The 21,319-nt window shown below is 42.9% G+C and overlaps 1 protein-coding gene across 1 annotated transcript in view; it reads left to right on the top strand.

Annotated features, from left to right (window-relative positions):
- Positions 1-21,091, top strand: part of aacs (acetoacetyl-CoA synthetase) — a 33,325-nt gene extending 12,234 nt beyond the window's left edge. Inside the window, exons 9-18 of the mRNA XM_061070790.1 lie at positions 100-180; positions 1,321-1,445; positions 10,274-10,338; positions 12,264-12,386; positions 15,925-16,038; positions 17,406-17,531; positions 17,867-17,936; positions 18,250-18,308; positions 18,463-18,665; positions 18,766-21,091. Of these exons, the coding sequence (XP_060926773.1) occupies positions 100-180; positions 1,321-1,445; positions 10,274-10,338; positions 12,264-12,386; positions 15,925-16,038; positions 17,406-17,531; positions 17,867-17,936; positions 18,250-18,308; positions 18,463-18,665; positions 18,766-18,903 (1,104 nt within the window). The 3' untranslated portion in view covers positions 18,904-21,091. The remainder of the gene's footprint in view (positions 1-99; positions 181-1,320; positions 1,446-10,273; positions 10,339-12,263; positions 12,387-15,924; positions 16,039-17,405; positions 17,532-17,866; positions 17,937-18,249; positions 18,309-18,462; positions 18,666-18,765) is intronic.
- Positions 21,092-21,319: the final 228 nt, after the last annotated feature.

Raw genomic sequence — 21,319 nt, 5'->3', positions numbered from 1 at the left:
GAGTGTTTTACAAGTGTCTTTTATTCAAGATGAGTTCTGTCTGTCAAACCTGTTCCCTGGCACTTTAACAATCTCATATATCTCTGTCTGTTTCTGCAGGGCACGCTCATCCAACACTTGAAGGAACACATCATCCATGGCAATATGAACAGCAGTGATGTCATCATCTACTACACAACGGTAAAACCACGACCTTTTCACAATAAGAGAAACACTAATGGTACCATAGGTTCCTAATCCTGGTTCTTTTGCCCTTCTGCCATCTGCAGGGGTATAAAGTTTAATATTGCAGGTTTTAATAAATCAAAAGTCTGGTCATTAAGACACACTAACGTAAGGCTGGGTGATGAAACGATAATACTATTTATCGCATTGTTGTTGTCATTAATAGCAACAAAAGTTCAATATAATCAACTTATTTGTTATGCATTGTGCAAGCTTGATGAGGAGGTAAAGCTTCTAAGCTGGATAAAACATCAGTCTTTAAATGTGAAAAAAATAATAATGTGACATTTATTGTCATGATAATTATCGATATCGACTGATGTGAAAATTATTATCTTTCACATTTTTGGCACAAACAAAAGATCTCGTCATTTTGTGTTAATTAAAGCTGCAGTTGCTGTATTGTAGGATGTCTATTCATGGCATCATTTGAGGAAATTCTCAGATTTTAAATAAAAGTTACCTCCACTTGGGGAAGAAAAATTTTACATGTTTATTCAACCTGTGAATAAAATCAGTTTATGACCAATATGTATTTAGATCTGGAAATATTTTTTAAAATCCATAACACGTTACCAGAACTTAACATCTTTGAATAACTTGTTTTCTCAGACTGTGAATCCAAAATTATTGGAATTAAATCTACAATAGTAGAAAACAGAGAAAAGCACCAATCACCCACAACTGAGAAGCTAAAACCAGTTTGTTGCAACACGTTGAATCTTCTGTTGCTACTTACGGGAGAAATTAACCACTAGCTGGTATTGCATTAGTGCCCCTATATTCAGTTCAGCCTATATAAATTCAATTCTATTTGTGTAGCTCTAACTCACAACACACATTATCTCAATGCACTTTACCCAGTATGGATGAGACATTACAATATTCTAGAGAAACAGTTCCCACTTGGAGCAAGCACTTAGCACCGTGTGCCGTTTTAATGCAATAGAATGAATGTCACCAGTGTTTGTACATGTGAGCGATGGAAGCTGCAGCTCAGCGTGAAGCTGAAAGAGAAACACAAGCGTGTATCAGTGTTGATGTGAGAGGAGCCGGATGAAGTGACCACTGTGTTTGTATGTGTGCCGTTTATAGACTGGCTGGATGATGTGGAACTGGCTGGTGTCGGCTCTGGCAACGGGAGCCTCAGTGGTTTTGTACGACGGTTCACCACTGATGCCCACACCTGATGTACTGTGGAACCTGACGGACCAGCTGGGGTGAGTTACACACGCACACACACACACACACACAGAGACACACAAACACTAAGAAATAGGTGGGGCTGCCAAAAGGGAGTAACTGGGTTTCTCTGCTGTTTATTGCTTACTGATGGGCAGCTTTTTATTTTGTAGCCCACAAATAAGTGGTGTTAAAATTGGCTTTACCTTTTCCAGAAGAATGCGGAGCTGTAAGACTAATTTACAGTAATTTTCAGCTCTGGTGTTCTTCTTTAAAGACGAAGCACGTTTCCCTGTCGTTCAAAACAAACTCGAAAATAAGGGGAGAAAACAAATGCATCCAATTTCTCTATAGAAGATACTCTCGATGATTATTGTAGCTTTAATAGTATAGAATTTAAATAAGGATGGAATATGCGTCTCCACTTCATCTGTTGTACAAAAATAAGGCCAATATATCCTGGATACGCTTATGACATCATTCTACAGAGTGGTGATGATGGCGTGCAGAAGGGAGGTCTATCAGAGACGCCCTCGACCATTTGCTAGTCGGTCTCAGCCGTCACTCAAACATCAGTGTTATGAGAACTACCTAAAATGACAGAAATTATCTTTGAGAAAAAATAATTTGGAGTCCTTGGAATGCTATGTAGTTTGGCCCTTGTCCTATCCACTGACATGGAGGAGGCAGGGTTTATGACCTGTACCGCAGCCAGCCACAAGAGGGCGATCAAGATGGTTTGGTTTCACTTTCTGCGAGCTGTCATGTAGTCCATACAGTTAATAATGCATTTTCAATAAGGGATTCAACTCACACAGAAGGTCTAAGAACAAGTTGGGTCCTGTGATTTCCTTTTTAATAAGTAATGTATCAGAAACAGAGAAATCAAGAAAATATAAAATAAACCAAAATTAGAGAGAGAGTTAGAAAGAGAGTGGTAGAAAAGGTTGATGTATTCCTGTTCTTTTAAACCTCAGAACCGACGATGTGTTCACTTAATTGACAAGCTGCCTACATGCTCACACGAGCAGACTCGTGAATAAAGATTTCTGCTCGTTATAACATGCATTAACATGTGTTTATCCAGTAATTTATCTCTGCTCATTTAAAATCAGAGCGTCGAGGGGCGCGTCAGTTGAAAAGGAAACGAAACCCAAGGAAAAAGGGGGAAAACCCAAAACAGCTACTTGAGGTTTACTGTAAATAGCGAACGCCTTTTGTACTCACACAAACCATACCTCTCTATGAAGTTTCACATAACTTAGCATTAATCAACATAAATCAGGCTCATATTTCAGACGCACAAAAGCCCCTCCCGACCTGCTCATCGATTATTACAGATGAGCTGCCCCCCCTCCTGTCATTTGGAAAGTGCTCAGCTGAACGGGCTGTTTGAAGTCAGCGGGTCGGTCGTCCCCTGAGGCCGTTGTTATTGAAGATTGATGGAGATGGTGAAAACCCAAATCAAACTGCACGACAGTCAGATCTTGAGTTCTCCATCTTATCCGGAGGTTGTTGATGCTGTAAAACAACACAAATCTATCTGACAGAGACAGAAGCTCTTACTGAGTCTGATGAATTCCAACTGAAGATACAGAAGAGACTGTATAGACCCACCTTAATAACCTGGAACCCCTCTTCCTATTTTCACACACTGTTGGTTCAGGTCCAAAATAGCACAGACAATATTAACAGCAGATCCTCTATTGTGGTAAAGCCCCCCCCCCTCCTCCCACATCCAACACTATCACCACCATAAACAGCAGATGTTAAACCCAGTATTGATCCTCTTTTATTGTCTCGTGAAGAGAGAGAGACAGAGAGAGAGAGAGAGAAGCTGAAATGGTCAAGGATACAACTGAGTGCTGGCCCTTAATTGGCTCAGATTTAATAGGGAGGATGGTGAGCAAATATGTTTTTTTTTCTTCTCATTGTGCATTTGAGTATTTGAATTTGTGAAAGTTTATGTGTGCTCAATACGCCCCGAGCGTTTCCAATTAAAATGTCAGTTTTGCAGGCTGGTAAGCTCAGATACATCGTAGAATATTGTGCATAATTAACCCTCAAAGCTGAGTAGTGCTATGATCGGCCAGTTCAACCAGTAGTTTCTTTTCTTAAGACCTTTTCAAATCAGGGCCTCCCTCTTAATACATGAAAATATTTATTTATGCAGTTAATTTCCGTGGCTTTCTGAAGCGTAGCCAGATAGCTTTTTAAAAAATGATGAGGAAAGTTTTCAAGACATTAGCTGGAGAATACAGGATCAGTAAAAATATACTGTTAACTAAAGTAACACATGAAGATGACCTGCCAGTTCTTTAACAAGCTCCCGCTGCAAAGTTTTAAGAACACAACAGATCGCAAATACAAGCGAAACAAAATGAGTTTTAGAGACGGGGGGGGGGGGGGGGGGGGGTTCAGACGTCCAGTGAGAGAACACCTGCTACTTAATGTCCACAGGGGACAGTGGAGGTGGTCTGAGGCCAGTCAGGATGCCTCCTAGGTGCCTTTTATTGGAGGGTTACTGGTTATGCAAAAATGGAAGGAGACCCCAGGTTAGACCCAGAACTTGCTGGAGGGACTACATATCCCATCAAACCTTGGAACGCCATGGAACCCCCCAGGTAGAGCTGGAAAGTGTGGCTGGAGAGAGGGACGTCTGGAAAACCCCACTTGGCCAAAATTAGTTTTCTACGTGACAAGACAATGGAAAAACAGACCGACGCATTTTATTTACCAAAAACATTAAGTTTGGCTTTAAATTCGAAAACCCAGTTGGTAGGAACTTTAGTTTGTTGGCCTACTCACAAATACTTAATAATAATAAATAAAAATTAATCTTCACCCGGTAAACACTGCACCTGATGTGTCCCAAAAACATCCAGAGATGGTTTCACACGGAGCCGCCTGTGAGTGTGTTACCGAGGACCTCTGGTTAAACTAGGTTATTTTAATTTTTTTTTAAACTTCAGTGTGGTCAGCAAAAGTAAGACGCTTAAAGACAGTTATACCCCAGACACATATTCAGGGCAGGGGAGATGGCATATTGCCTTCAGCAAGGAAGGGAGTAATGGGGAGAAAAAATTGACACAGATGGGGAGGAGTGGAAGCTCTGGACTGAAAGTGCCAAGAAAAAGTACTTATACTGCAGAAAGCAGGAGCAGCATTTGTAGATTCAAAAAGCTAATGAGCTCCTTTCAGTATTGAAGCAGACATTAATAATACCAAATATACTCAGGTCTTTAAACTATGAGTGGTTCTTTGTCACCAATAGAGAAGGTGTTAAACGACTCCCTGAAGCTTTACGGTTGGTTAATATCAACAGCACTTGTTTGGCGTGTAGCGGCCGAGATGAGAGAAACGTCCTCGTCTTTCAACCTCGCTGCTCGTTTGCCCCCTTACAAAAACCCCAACCCTGAAATGGAGTGAACAAGGTTAGAATACTGTTAGCATAATGACCCACATGGAGGAGTTGAGTGGGGAGCTGCCGGCGTGACAGAAAGACAGATGGAACCTTTTAAACTGTGGGAAGAGTTTTGAACCAATTAAGAGCTGATGGTGCCACCTCAGACATATCCCAGAGTGTGAACCCCCCCCCCACCCCCCCGCCCCGTGGGAGAGGCTGACATGAGGGTTTTTTTTACACTCTCATCTAAGCGTGGACGTTTTAAATCGGGTAAATCTGTCAGAGTCGGCGCCCGATCATACACCGGGCACAAAGTGGCGCCGAGCAAAACGTACAGTGTCTTTGCTAGTTTCTGACCGATGCTGTTGTTTTCCCATCCGAGGCTCGTGTTGTTTGAATAGCAAATACAACTGTGGCGTTCTGAGCACCCATGGCTTTGTAGGTCTTATAATGACATGTGGTCAAGTGCGTTGTTGGAGAGCGATTGGCAGACAGAAACCTGGTTTCATATTAATTGTTTCCTCCTCCATTGAGCTTATTTGTTAACCCCTATTTGTTAAGATATGTATACAAGATTACACAAAAACAACTAAACCAATTACCATGAAACTTGGTGGAAGTTTGGGTCAGGAAAGAACTCTTCGGATCCAGGACTTTTCTTCACCTTCAACATTTGAGATGGAGTGTTTCAACCTTTTCACTGTTTTTCGCGGGGTTAACGATTAATGAAGAGAACTCATATTTCCACGAGTGTGTGAAATTTAGTGCTGCTTGTATTTAAGAAGATACTCAGGACCTTAGCTGAGGTGATGCACTCAACTGATTCATAGTTAAAACTTGCAACTGCTCTCGTGCCGATGAGCGTCTCCGGACGTGTGAGGTGTGGTCGGGTGCATTGATGCCACAGAGAGCGATTAAGCATCAGAAACATGGTTTGATGTTGATGGTTCAGTATTTTGCAAGTGAGGAGCATTTTGAAAATAGTATAGTCCACGTCCACTGACCTGAAGGTCAGTGGTTCAATCCCAGTCTCTCCTATTCTGTATAGGGGTGGGAATTGGCAAAAATGTGACGATTCAATAGTATTGCGATATTTGGGCCACGATTCAATAGTATTGCGATTCTGCGATATATTGCGATACTGCAAGTATTGCGATTCGATTCTGCGATTTATTGCGATTCATGTCCCACATATTATTCAAAGGCATTACAAAAAATGAGGAAAATAAGACTACTCAACTCACTTCAAATGTCACATTTAATTCTGTGAACAACATTGTCTTCTACACATTAACTGAAGTGCAAAAACTAAGAAAGGGTAGTGCAAAAACATGGTATCTTTTAAACTCTGAAACTCTCCTCAACAATCTTTTCAGACCGCACTCCTGGCATTGCAACCTTTTTTGCACCATTAAAATACCCGCAGTGTATTTGGACACACCTTAGATGCACTTGTGCCACTTAGATTCAGCCAATGTAGTGAGATTGCCGTGCAAAAGCCTTTAAACCTAAACTGATGCTTCCCCTGTTGCCTGGAATCGTGTTAGTTGTGCGGTTGTAAATAACTGCTTTATTTCTACATCTCCCTTATTAAGTGACATTTACAGTTTTAAATGCCCTTTAATAGATTTTTTTGAAAGATGACATTTTCAATAATGGAGAGGGATGGACAATTTTACAAAAAGAACTTTGCATTTGTTGTTATGGATGATTGCAGATTTGCACCGTGACTGTCTCAGGAGATGTGTGTTTATGTTTAGTTATTCAGTGCATTCCTGTCTAAAGAAAAGTGAGCCACAGTAGACTTTCTTCATCTAAACCTAAAGTATAGCAGTTAGAATCTGGTGCAGAATGCTGAATCACCACAGCTAATAAGTCCACTGTTTTATTTCCACAAAAAAAGAATAAACCCAATAAATCTGGACAAGCTTAAACTTCTCTTTGAAAAATATAGAATCACATAATGTTTAACCACAACGTAATCCATGTCAATATCGATAAAACTGACAAATTTACTAACCTCTCAATGCTCTGACAAGTATTCCAGCCTGTGTCATGCAGGAAAAGCAGATATATTGAGCCAAGGCCACGGTGGAGACCAGCTCTGCAGAATTCCTCAGTGAAACCAGCTAAAGGTTACAGCATTTACAGTCCTGACAGGTTCCATGTATGTGTGCGACTTCAGGGGCGGCTCTTTGTTCTCTGAGGAACTTCTTGTCGTCTTTTTCCACCTTTTGTCAATTATGTGTCAGGCCGATAGGATCGAAAGCATTTGTCCTCTACTCTCGTACCATCTGCTGAAGAGAAACTTTGTCTATTGGCTAATGACCAGCACAATTCTCAAGTTGTTGCACAGATACAGTTTAAGCAGATTGCGTGTTACAGTTTTAAACACGTGGGTGTAACAATTTAAAATAATCCTCATGTTTGACGCTGTAAACTGCAGACTAACTTTACAACCACTCTTTGTTCATCCATTCTTGTTTGAAGTGCGAGATAAACATTGAAACAAGTAAAATGACCCGATTCTTTTTGAAACATGTTGACATCTGCTCTGTCTTTTTAAATTGTCTGCCAATGGGATAGATTGTAGAAGGAGGAGGAGGAGAAAAGATCGAAAGAGCTTCACAATAATACACGACAGAAAGAAAGATAAAGAGAACAAAATCCCTCTGAACATGTCTGTTGTTTGAGTAACACATGGGAGGAAAATGATATATGCCAGGGACAGGGGGGGGGGGGCAGAGCCGCAGAATCCTCTTGGTGAGAGAAAATTCATTTCATTTTTGTCCTAAAAACACACTCTATCATACAGAACATTTCCTCTAGTATACAAAGTAATTAAATCAAGCTACACTAAGGAATAAAGTGTGTGTTGACTTATTAAATATGTCGTTTTATGCTTCATACCGCAAAACAATTACGCCATCAAACACTAGTGTCGGTCTGTGCCTGCTTGAGACGAAAGCAATCACGATTCTTCCTGGAGGACGAGTGTGAGATTCGTTCAGAAAGCACTCGCTGACAAGTGGGAGTGTGGTCGCCCCCCCCCCCCCCCCCCCCCTGCACGGAGACACATTAATGTAATAACTGCCAGGAGGAGCTCTTCAGTGTCTGATCTGCTTTCGAGTGCCTCTTATTGACCGAGCAGCTTCCAGTAGCATGTCTTCTCTGAGGCAGAGGCGCAGGTACACCCTCGCAGGCGGCCGCTCGCAGCGTCTCCTCCGCCCTCCATCCTAAACCCCCCATTAGCGGCCACACCTGGCCACCTGCCTCCAATCAGAGCGGAGGGACTGTTTCCATGGCAGCCACCGGTACACAAATCCAGACGGGGGGGTTAGATATGATGGATAGAATGAAGAGGGCCCGTGTGAGAGTGCAGATGACAAATGAGCTCTATGAATTCATGCGTCTCGTCGGTCGTGTCAGATGTGCCGTGGATATAGATTATATATCACACGCTTATTACATACAAGGAGACTTAAGGACTTAAGTTAGAAATCCAATTGACAGAATAGTGTTCTTCTAACTAAGTCTTCATAGTTTTCTTTCTTTTTGATTGGTTAATATATTTGTTATTTCAACAAAATGAAATACCATTAAAGCAGCATTGCAATTGTTTTATTTAAATATTCTCTCCAGACAGTTTGAAGCCTCATAGATAAAAGATCAAGATAAAACATTTTATTGCAGATTGTTGTAATCCACATTATACAGAAAATGACATAACATGTGAAGATGAGATCATTCAACAGGTGGATTGAGAGATAGTGTGAGGCGTGCAGAGGCAGAACAGACCCAGAGCTGCGTGCATCATTCACTTTGCTCCATGTGAGGTATTACTTCTTGGGACCTTTGACCCTTTCACTCATTGGAACGCCTTCATCCACCCTGAGCCGCCTGTATCAGCACAAATCGATGTGAGGCTCCGAGAGCAAATCACATCTCTCACCGCAAACCAATTGCATGTTATTGACCAATCAAGCATCGGACAGTTGTTTTGTATCCCGGAGACAGATTCTTTTTCATATTTGACTGACGGACACGGTAACCATAGTGATAGGCGGCGATGTTATTGATTGAGTGTCAACAGAAATAACTGGAAAAGACGCAGATGGAGACAAACGCACCCGTTCACAGAGGCCGACTTTAAAAGGCTCTTTGTTTTAAAATTAAAAAGTGCAGGGGAACACTGAAGTGACGTTTTGTCACTTCTCCTCTTCCACATGTTGTCCATCTGTTATCAGCTGTCAGGGCGACTTCCCCTCACAGAAGAAAGCACCTTCCCAAATCATTTCATTCCAGCGTTGTTGTGTGCACACGTCCCGTCACTACACTCTCCATGTGAATGATTTCCTGTCGAAACATTGACAAAGGAGACATTTTGTCCTCTCATGCTACACTGGCCATTATTGTGTTTGATTCTTTTTACTGTTTGTTCGGTTGAAAGTCAATTTCCAATCAGTTTCTCCCTCTCTCCGTTTTCCTTATCTATCCACGGAGGGCTGACTGAGCACACAGGCAGTGTTTCAGCATCACGCTGCTCTACATTTACACAGCGACACAGTCTCCTGGGATCTCCCTGGTACAAGCAGGATACTGAGCAGCTCCACTGGAGCAGACGGGATTAAGGGCAAAGGCTCTTCAGTAACTGTTGTCCTTTTTCTTTCCTTTTATACTTCTGCATTCAGCACACAGACAAATTCAAATTGTGCCTTGTCATGCATAGATTCAGGGCAACAAATGGAGCATTGCATCGGTTCCGAGTGATTTCTGGAGTCTCACTTGCATAAGCTCCTTTATTCAAGCTTCCCCATCAGTGTCTCAACTGCTTTGCTGCCAGTTGAATAATAACATCCCATCATATTCATACAGGTGTGAAAGATCTTTGTATCATAATCTTAGTATCTGTCAGTATAGGCCAGTTACCGTGAGAGGAACCAAGATCTGATGTGGACGTTTGTGTTTCCAAATTCTTCGCTTTTACTCCGAGTTACAAACTTCAGAATAAAAGCCTCTGAGACACAAAAGACCCAATAAACTGTACTGACAGTATTATAAAATTTCCGGTTCAGATGACGGTGACGGTTTGTGTCAGCCAGTGCGTCCGTCCACTTCTCTACCTCCGTCTCTCAAGAATAAACCAATTGCCGTGAAAATTGGCAGCAACATTAAATCCACCCAGGGGGATGATTCATAAAGTTTTCTAATTTGGTTCCGTTGTTTATTCTTTCTGCTGTCACTGTGCAGAATACAGTACATGTCTGTAGGAGGACTTTTACATCGGCTGTCATTGTTGGCAACACTGACGCAAATTCTGTCTCTTTTCCAAAGATAAAAGACAACAGCCTCATTTCATGGGTTCACTTTATAGTTGGAAAATAGGGATTCACAAAACCTTCATATTTATATTAAAAATACATTGTTGGTCTCATCAGTCTTTCTTTTCCTCTTCTCCAGCATCACCATCTTTGGCACCGGGGCCAAGTGGCTGTCTGTGCTGCAGGAGAAGAACCTGAAACCCGGTGAGTCGTGGTCACAGACCCGATCGTGTACACACCCACGTGAGCGTGCAAGCCGACATCCAGAGACGCACATGGACGCACACAAATAACAAGCAGAAAGTCAGAGGGAGAAATGCATTCTCTCACACACACACACACACACACACACACACACACACACACACACACACACACACACACACACACACACACACACACACACACACACACATCTCCTCTGTGGAACCTGAAACCATAAGAGCAGATGGACGCGATGATGATTATTAAAGTGATGCTGTTTGACTCTAAATGTCCTTTATGCCATCTACCGTGTGAATCAACACTTTGCCCTGTGTTCTGCTGGTTGACACTGAATCGAATGGATAAAAGTGCTGTTAGGATAATTCCTGTGAGTCATGGATAGGCCCGTCTAATTGCTTTTACTGTCACAGCTCTCCGGGGGGGGGGGGGGGGGGGGGGACCAGGTCTCTGCACATAATCAGCGTTGTGCCAGTGCTTATTAGCCTTGCTGCTAACCTTCATACACGCCGCTCTCCTCTCAGTGTTTGTGTGACAGAAAACGCCTCGTTAGACGCGCACGTGCTCTTTTGTGAAGGAACGTTCTGTGTTGCCACCGAACAAAGCACTTAGCAGGTTTTTATAACATTCTTAGGCTCCGATCCTTAATTGGGTTTAAATTTGATCCATCAAGCAAATTATTCCGATGGTATTTCAACTTGGGTACCTGGCTCACAGAAGTGGCTGCTCACGCCGAGGAAGCAGCACTCGAGTCCCACAAGCTGACATGTGCACATGTGAGCTTCTGGTGTGTTCTTCCTCGTGTCCTCTTGTTTGTTGGTCTTCACCCTCCCCTCTTTAAACCCTCAAATCGAATTGTGCTCGTTATCATGTAAATTACCAGTTCTAACTAATGCAAAGGGCTTAGCCGGGTCCCACTTGTCCTTCCTCTTCTCCCGTTCTCCATCACTTCTCCTCTTCCTCCCTTCTTCTCTCCTAATGTTAAATCAGCACTCGTAACCAGTGTTGTGTCTCACTTCCCACTGTGCTGTTGTAATCACCACAACTCTTTATTCATTGTGCCTCCTATGTGTTTGTGTGTGTGTGTGGCTGCATTTTGTAAGTTAGTTGTTGTATGACCCCCCCCCCCACGCAAAAAAACCCAACAACTTTGCTCTTTCCCTCTCTGTCTCTCTGCTGCTCCCTCATCAGTCAGCCAACCACTTGATCCAGTTGGCACTGTGTGTGGTGTGTGTGTGTGTGTGTGTGTGTGTGTGTGTGTGTGTGTGTGTGTGTGTGTGTGTGTGTGTGTGTGTGTGTGTGTGTGTGTGTGTGTGTGTGTGTGTGTGTGTGTGTGTGTGTGTGTGTGTGTGTGTGTGTGTGTGTGTGTGTGTTTGGATGCTTATTAGAGAAAGCATGGCAGAGGGAGAGCTGTATATCTTTGAGTGTGTTTGAGTGTGTGTGTCTGTGTGTGTGCCTCCAGTGGACTGGGTAGGGTAGAGGGAGCTTCTTCACGGGCTGCCCCAGCGGAGAGGGCCTTTTCCCTGGGTTGACATTTGGACCAGGACACCTGGAGGCATGGTGGGGGGGTAGCAAAATATCCCACTGTGTGTGTGTGTCTCTGTGTGTGTGTGTGTCTGTGCATGTGCGTGCGTGCGTTTTTATGGGATGAGGGACGGTTGCTGGAAGCTTATTAGTTTGCAGGGTGTAATTGGCTTGTGGTGGTTTGGGCATGTGTGTGTGTGTGTGTGTGTGTCACAGAGTGTGGTGTTCGTATCTGACATGATTTGGCTTCATTTCTGGATTGTGAGAGAAAGTGGAAACATGTCGTTCATCTTTACATACAGTCTATCTCTATTAAACCATTTGAATTCATCTTTCCTTTTGTGTATTCATTATTATTTTCTTTTTTCTCTTTCGTCCCTCAGCGGAAACACACAACCTCCAGTCGCTCCACACCATCCTGTCGACCGGGTCTCCTCTCAAACCTCAGAGCTACGACTACGTGTACCGCTGCATCAAGAGCAACGTGCTGCTGGGCTCCATTTCAGGTGACTGAGTATTTACTGACAGTAAACATTTTCCAAACACTGTTTATGACTGACACAGTAAAATAGATTGTATAGAAATGCACATTTTCCTCGCCACCCACGACGCCAACACACCCACACACTTGCACACAATTGCAGTGGCCCTCTCGGTCCATTGTGATGTTGACAGGGTCCTCGAACGCTATCTGCCTCTCTGTGCTTCCTGACACATTTAACATTTAGACTGGGTGACGTGTTGAAGACACATACACACACAAACACACACACACACACACACACACACACACACACACACACACATTGAGAAGCAACTTGGAGCATCACTGTTGCACATTGGCTGCACCAAAACAAATGAAGGACAGCTGTAGTGCACATAGCATTTAGCTTCAAAAGCACTGTCTCACACACACACACACACACACACACACACACACACACACACATACACACACACACACACACACACACACACACACACAGTGACATGCATGTAGAAAAGACTGGACACAAACAAGGAAAGTTTGTTATGACCAAACCGGTGTCTGACCTCTGCTGCACTCACTCTCCATCCACTTTTCACTCTACACAGTGAAACACTCAATAGTTCACAGCAAGCTGAGTTTTAAAGCCCTTGTGAATCATCATGTTGCATTTTCAGTCAAGGGTTTAATGTTGAGCATCTTCAAACCACTAATGTGAAGCCTGAAAACAAAACAAATTTAGTTGGAAGAGAAAAAAGGTGATAACTACACAAACTGTCCAGTTATAACTGAAATACTCTGGTGAGGAGAGTTTTATCACAAGTGAATGGAAGAGCGGCAAAAACCTTATTTAACTCAAATTGTACTTAATGGGGTTGTAAGGTTTTGAGACACATTTCTGGTGTGTCCTTGTGTGTGTGCGTTTGTGTGTGTGTGTTACCGAACAGCATGTCCTGCCCCTGTCTGTTTCCTCCCTCTCACCAAGGGCACCAGCAGGTTGCTGCACCGTTGGCTGCCAACCGCCCAAACCTTGACCCCCGAGGTTAACACGCTGCTTGTGTGTGTGTGTGTGTGTGTGTGTTGGTTCATTAGATTTACAGCATATGTGTGTGACTGGTGGCCACAGTGACATATGTGATGTGCCCATTTGCCGATTGCACCCTGTGTGATTGTGTCTCTGTGCAAACATGTCTGCAGACGTGTGCTCGAGTGGGGATATGTCTATGCGTTTGTTTTTTTAATCTTGTGTTTATTACAAATTACTTTTGTGTGTGTGTGTGTGTGTGTGCGTGTGCGTGTGCGTGTGTGTGTGTGTGTGTGTTATCCTGTTAGCAGGGATTTTTGACCTCCTGTTGTGTCCCATTGGGGGATTTTAACACTTTCACTGCTGGATTCCCCCCATTGTAATATACCTCCATCTGACTGCCCATATGTCAGCCCTCTTCTCTTCTCTTCTTCGCTCCTCTCTTCTTCTCTCCTCTTCTTTTCTGTGTGATTCTGTTTTCCATGCCTTTGCCTGCCTGTGCTGGTTTCCTTTTTGTCTCACTTGGAGATTTTGTCTAACCCCAGACTTTAGTTTAATAAAGTTTTTTCTACATCTTGTTCCTCACTGCTCAGGTTGCTCCTAGAAACCAGTGTGACAAGTTGCCCTTGTGTGCATTCACACACACACATGCACACTTAATGGCTGCTGATGGAAGGCATCTCAACAAGGCAACAGTGGCTTTTTGCTTAAAATATACTTGAGTGTGTGTGTGAATGTGTGTGTGTGTGTGTACCCACCCATTAAAGTCGGCGTGATGATAAAATAATGCCTCCTCTTCCTGCTATAGGTGTGTGTGTGTGTGTGTTTAATCAGAAGACAACGTTTCCACTTCCTCCTGGGAGCCAATTAAAGCTCAATAAAGAACCTGGCAGAGAGAGAAACAAGAGAGAGAACGAGTGTAAAGAACAGAAAGAAAAGCGAGAGGGAAGGAGGGAGCAGCGGAGGGGGAGAAAGCGGTTGAAAGGAAGCGAACAAGATGGATGGATGGAGTCTGTGATACAGGGAGGGAGCGAAACGGGGAGATGGAGAAGGAACAATGGGAGGCGAGATGAATCGAACGCGTCAGAAATAGTAAATGATTGGAAGGTGGAAAGAGACGAATGGATATTGCAGCAGAGGTAGTGTGTGTGTGTGTGTGTGTGTGTGTGTGTGTGTGTGTGTGTGTGTGTGTGTGTGTGTGTGTGTGTGTGTGTGTGTGTGTGTGTGTGTGTGTGTGTGTGTGTGTGTGTGTGTGTGTGTGTGTGTGTGTGTGTGTGTGTGTGTGTGTGTTTGTGTGTGAGAGACAATTTTAGGAATGAGCTACAGCAGAGTAGAGTAGTACTCCTATTTGGGTCAATGGAGGTGGAGCAGGGCGCTAAATCTGCCACTTTGTGTAGCCCGGATACCAGATTGATACCGACACTAAGTTTATTAATGTCTCTAGGTGTCACTGATATGTGGCCTGGAAACCAAACTCAAGTTCGCTCCTGTACATTGCAGTAAAGTTAATTCCAGGTACTTAAACTTGAATTTTAACAAAACAGGAAGTACATGTTTTCAGTTGGAGATGTTTTTCGGTGGAACTCAGGACGTGAGGAACTTAAGGTGCTTCATTATTTTGACTGGACCTTCGGACTTTTCTTTTAATCAAAACAAAAATAACAAGATGCCTCCGGACCGACATAGCAAAATGTAGTCTGAGCAAAAGAGACGTCTTGGTCCAGATCACACTGATCCCTGGTTCAGCTTGTTTGCAGTGTGAAAACTCTATTTTTGGATAGTTTGGGCCTTCAGACCCGTTGCAGGAATTCGAGAAAGCAATAAACTATTGGAGAATAAGAAATGGAAGTCTTACCGGTCCCTCCAGAAACAGAGATTGAAGGATCGTTCTCAGTCTTTGCCTCTGAAGATATAAAGTTAGAAAAACTGTTGTTTTGATTACATGAACTCCTCCGACAGATATGAAGCTCTGTCATGATAGATGATATTTATCAGCACTCAAACAAATACCACCACCAAGAAGGTTATGTTTTCACAAAACATCACAAGATAAGATGGGACATTTTTCAGCATTTGTCAACATTTTCCCAGAGAATAATTTATTGATCAAGTTGAAGAATCAGGTGTATTTAAGTGACTGATATCTATGAGCGTGTGAAATGTGGTGATTTGATTAGTTGGTTGTCACGTTATTAACCAAGTGTTTTCTTTTAGCCCTTCTTTAGTCCTCTGCTAAGAAAAGTATGTGAGTGCCTGGTAACAGGAACTAATTGAAGCTAAAAAGTCTGTAGAGCAGCAGAGTCGGGGGGGTAACTCTCTGAGGGTTTGTCAATGCGAGGAACATATTACACTTTACGTCTTTTATGTGATTCACGGTCAGCATAAAATGTATCTTACTCAACATTCGTTTCCCCCCCCCACTCTTTTAAGATGAAACTGCACACAATAACTTGAAGGCAGGTTTTTTATTTCCGTCTGTGAATATAAATCTGTCTCTCGGTGTGTGACTGTTTTTCTCTCTCGTTCTTTCCAGGCGGCACTGACATAGTGTCATGTTTCATGGGTCAGAACCCAACAGTTCCAGTGTATCGCGGCGAGATCCAAGCACGAAACCTCGGCATGCCTGTGGAAGCCTGGAGCCTCGATGGTGAGAGAGTGTGTGTGTGTGTGTTGTGAATTTCTTACAAATATGACACTCTTTGTTTTATTTCTCTGAGCCAGTGACAGCCGGCGGCCGGAGGCAGAAAGTTCTCAGGTTGTTCGTCCAGTTCTTGTGAACATGATATCTCAAGAGCACCTTGAGGGAATGCCTTCAAATTTGGTACAAATGTTCAGTTGGACTAAAGGAGAAACTGAACACGTTTTTGGATATTGAACACATACCATCTCAGGATCAACCTTGAATTTCTTTCCCTTGTGAATGTGTAATCTTCTTGAGAAAATTCCTTCAAAATTGGCTCAAATATTCGCTTGGACCTTGAGATTAACTGATTGAATTTAACTTCTCAAAGGTCAAGGTCACAGTGAACTCTCCATTCTTGTGTATGGGCTCTTGAGCATGATATCTCAAGTCTGCTTTTAGGGCATTTCTTCAAATTTTTTACCAATTGTCCATTGGACTTAAAAATGAACTGTAACATAAATCTTGACCATAAAAAAGTATGAAGACTGAAGCTGCTCTGGGTGCAGTGTGGTAATTGTAGTTGCTTTCTATTTAAACCAGAACGCTCTAGCTGTCGTCCACAACATAGTCCAGGAGCCACATTGTGGTTTTTACAAATTTTCCGGTTGACAAGGGATCCAGAAAATATTAATGAGGAAAATTAATCACAAACACATTTAAGAACCTGCTAATGTGCCATTGAGCAAACTTTCCATCTGCTTCAGGAGCTGCTCGGTAGCCACCAGTACAGGACTGTGGTTCTACTTGGTTGCCCCCATATGGGCATGTACCCGTATGTGTTGGCATGAATCTGAGCTGAACAATTGTAATTAGTGAACTTTTCCTGGATAAATACAGGTAAACACTTCAGGGAAACAGTTTATATATTTTTCATTAACAGTCCAAACAGGGTGATTTTTATTTTCCCGAAACTTGCTGGGAGTCTTCAAAGCACCTCTATGTTTTCTCACTGATTCGAGTCCCTTGTTCCCCAGCTCCCAATCCCTGCTGCTGGCTGCACTGGCACGGCTCCACCACCTCAAAGGAGAGTGGATTGAGGGATAATTTAAAGGCAGTTTTGTAGAAAGAGCACAGGATTATTGTAGTTGGTCTCTAAGCCTGTAACACCGTCCTGAGGGAGGAGGCGAGGGCTTTATGAAACCTCACATAGAAGAGTATCAGGTTCTCTGAGTGTGGGACACATTACCTGGAGATTTTTTTTCAGTTTTTATCTCAGAGTCATTTATACTAACGGTGTAGGTGTGTTTAGTGTTGGATTTGTGTTCAGGTGTATGTGTGTGTGTCAAACTTCTAACTTTGTTTCAACTTTGTGCGTGTGCGTGTGTGTGCAGGTAAACCTGTATGGGGAGAAAGTGGGGAGCTTGTCTGCCTGAAGCCGATCCCCTGTCAGCCAACACACTTCTGGAATGACGAGAACGGGAGCAAGTACCACAAAGCATACTTTTCTTCGTACCCTGGTAAGTACACAAACATCATATGTAATTACACCCGTATATGCAGTTTACATCAGAGTGCAGCTCGGGCGGCCATTTTTTGTCCGAACCCCATCGATAGTGAGAGAAAATTAGCCAATCCCAATCTGAACCTGACAAACACTCATTTACCCACACACTAGTACACATGTACACAAAGAAACCAGAATCTACAATGATATAATGCAGCACCGTGCAATCGCCCTGTAATGAATATTACTCAAACCATACTTTTCAACGTTTTCTTGCATTTTTCCATGACCAATTTCCATGAAAATGTAAAATGTTGTATAAATCTCAGTAATGCTCTTTCTCTTCAGGTGTATGGGCTCATGGAGATTACTGTAAAATCAACCCAGAGACAGGGGGCGTCGTCATGCTGGGCAGAAGGTCAGATATTCACTGTTCTACTCAGGGTGGAGTAGTATTTGTTTTATAACTTTAGTTTAAAGCGATTCATTAATTTAGAGAGTTGGTGTATGTATGTTTTGCTTTATAACACACAAAAATATTCAGTTCTTGGTAAAGGGAGATAAAGAACTTAGAGAAAAAGAACGGACGGAGGCAAAATCCACAATGTTTTAAAGCTGAATATATAGAGAATGAAAAACCAGCTCACAGAAACTGGATAACTTCCTGTGTGCTGCTGCATTGCAATGACAGACACTAGAGATTTGAATGTGGAACTCGTGCTTTTCTGCAGCGACGGAACGCTGAACCCCAACGGAGTCCGGTTCGGCAGCTCGGAGCTCTACAACATCGGTGAGTTTGGAACGCTGCAGCAGAGGAGAGTGACTCATGATGCTCTTTATGTTTTTGTCCCATTACCTATTTTTAAAGTTTGTTGAGCTCCTCCTCTTCTCTCTTTGCCTCTCATCCGCTCTTCTCATCTTTTCGTTTTACTCTCCTTTTGTAGTGGAAGCTTTTGAGGAGGTGTCAGACAGTCTGTGCGTTCCCCAGTACAGCGCGGATGGAGAGGAGCGGGTTATTTTGTTCCTGAAGATGGCTCCTGGAAAGCCCTTCTGTCCGGAGTTGGCGACGAGGATTCGGGGAGCCATCAGAAAAGCTTTGTCCGCCCGACACGTCCCCGCGCTGCTGCTGGAGACCCGAGACATTCCTGTAAGAACACACTGCAAATCAGATAGGAGCAAACCTGTCGGATGATCACGGCTGCAAAAGGTTTGACTGGCAGCTCTTTTCTTCTCCCCCCTCTCTGCAGTACACCATCAGCGGTAAGAAGGTGGAGGTGGCCGTGAAGCAGGTGATCGCCGGCCGAGAGGTGGCGCAGAGAGGAGCCTTCTCCAACCCGGATTCACTGGACCTCTTCAAGAACATTCCTGAGCTGCAAAACTTCTAGAGCCGAGAGAAAGACCCACGGAGAAGAACCGCCCGACGAGACTTCAGCTTAGTTTTTAAATGATCTATTTGAATCTGCAGGAACAGGGAGAAGTGCAGTGATAGGGTCGTTTACACAGGAGCCCTGAGCATTTGTACAGGGATCCAAAACAAAACAAAAAAATGTATGTCAAAGTGATTTGGTACAAATAATTTGTATATATAATAATACGTTTGTAGTATCAGGTCGACGAGAGACTAAAACCATGAGGCGCCCTGCTGCAATCCCAGGATCAAACAGCCGCTCCTTGTCTGTTGTGCAGGTAAATGTTTTTGTGGATTCAGCTTTTGGTTTAATAAACATAACTTAGCAGGACATGTGAAGAAAGCTCAAGCTCTGAAGCCACAGACGATGGAGTCGTGAAATTCAACTTTGAGCTCTTTGCTTCGGCTCCGCTCTCTGATGCTTGTCAGCCAGTGATGAACCTCAGAAAGTCTCTGTGTCGCCTGCTTTGACCCCGGTGACGGTTACTGAGTCGGTCCCAGGCATCTCCGCTCTGCAGACAACTACTGGGATCACCATCTCATCGTTATGTCTTTCTCTATTACATGTATATATGAATATATATTTTTTGGACTGTGAAACATGATAGATATGCATTTAAAGATGGTGACCTAAAACTGTTAGTTATTCACAAGTTTGAGTCCCAACATGCCTCAAGATACAGAGTGTCCCAATTCAGGGGCCGCTCCCCCCCGAGGATACGGTGAACGCAGCCCATGAAGGGTCGCCTACGGAGGGTTTCCGTAATTTGCGTTACCGGCTTGTACCGCCTTTATCGCTGTCGCCAATGTCGTGCAATCTGCGAAGGTCGAACCATAATATAATGATCTGGTCTACGGATGATTTCCGTAATTGTCCTCACATTGTCCCGCCCGACGAGAAAGTTTCAACGCCCCTTGGTTGTTTTTTTAGCGTGTGCACCGTTAACTGTTTAGTTGTGTTGGAAAAGTGGAAGCGTTGCCATTACCTTTTTGAAAAATAGTTCATCACAAAAGTGCAATGAATCGAGGGATAGGTTGGCATCCGTGGGCTGTGATGCAATCGGCCCCTGAATTGGGACACAATCGGAATTGGATTAAAACAACCAGAGATTCTATATAAACAAAGACTTACAGATAATTTAACCCAAACTGAAAACATGTATTGACCTCTTGTGTATAACAAAATCAAATGTAACCGTCATCTGACTGTTCTCTTGATTCCATTTCAATCCGCCCAAGACGTTGTGGTATGAAGGTTTTGAATTTTTTTGTGTGACCTGAAGTTCAGCAAATGTTCACATCGCCACAAAAGCCTGTGTTTGTTGGTTCCATATCAATGTTGTCATAACTCCCTTCAGACTGCAGCAGTTCAGCCTGGTTTTTGCTTTGTATAATGTGGGGAATTATTTATTCAGTATTTTCTCATGATGTGCTACAAAAGCTAAAGGCCAGTTAATGCTGTTAAAGATGAACTGGAGTGGTTTTGTTGGTAAGACAGAGCAACGTGGGCTTTAAATAAGGTTTTCATTTCCTGTTGGGATAGAAAGAAGTAACCTGACCAGAATGTGGAGAAATCCCAGGTTCAAATGTCAGAGAAGTGTTTGTACTAACCATAGACTGTATAACACAGTTGTATAGGATTTCCTTGTGTGTGTCTTTTTTTTAAAGGAGTTTTCTTGTTTGGTTTATGATTCAGTCTTTGTAGCTTGGTCGGGGTTATTTAAAAAGAAATGAATGTAAGCAAATCAACTGGAAAACTCTGCAGTTCATCTTTAATGTCATTGTCACTGCTTAGATTTAAAGAATGTCATCTTTTAAAGTGGCCCTGTCAAGTTTCTGACTACCAGGGGTGCTATGGAGCAGTCTGAATCCCTCATACCGGGATGCGATACATTATATTCCTGCCATAGGTTTCAAGTTACTGATGTTTTTAGGTGTCAAAGAAACAAACGGTACTTAAATTGTAGTAGGTCAGACGTCGACAGGGATCATAACTCGTAAACTGTACACTTTGCACTTTACTGCAGTATATGTGACATCGATCATGGTGAAATCTGGTGAGACCTGGCAGATCTACGTTTCCTTTCTGTAGTATGCATGCAGAATTTTTTTTAAATGTAGAAAATGTTTTAATTCTCATGAATAAAACAGACTTTGCAAACCTACTTCTGGGTGTTTTTCATGTATAAGAAGTGATTCGTATCTGACTCACCTGTGTCATAGGTTTAATAAATCTGCAAATGTCGATCAACCTCCGTCAAAGATCGTTTTCATCAGTGTTTGTTTCATTGTTTGCAGGTTTACACAAAATAAGAACCGTTTGAAGTTGGCGAGCGACTCACGTAAAAGTCGGCTTCTAGCAGTGTACAATTTTTGAAGTGAAGCCGGCTCTA

This window comes from Limanda limanda, chromosome 5 (genome assembly GCF_963576545.1).
Source record: "Limanda limanda chromosome 5, fLimLim1.1, whole genome shotgun sequence".
Classification (NCBI taxonomy): Eukaryota; Metazoa; Chordata; class Actinopteri; order Pleuronectiformes; family Pleuronectidae; genus Limanda; species Limanda limanda.
This window is presented reverse-complemented; position numbering and strand designations above follow the sequence as displayed.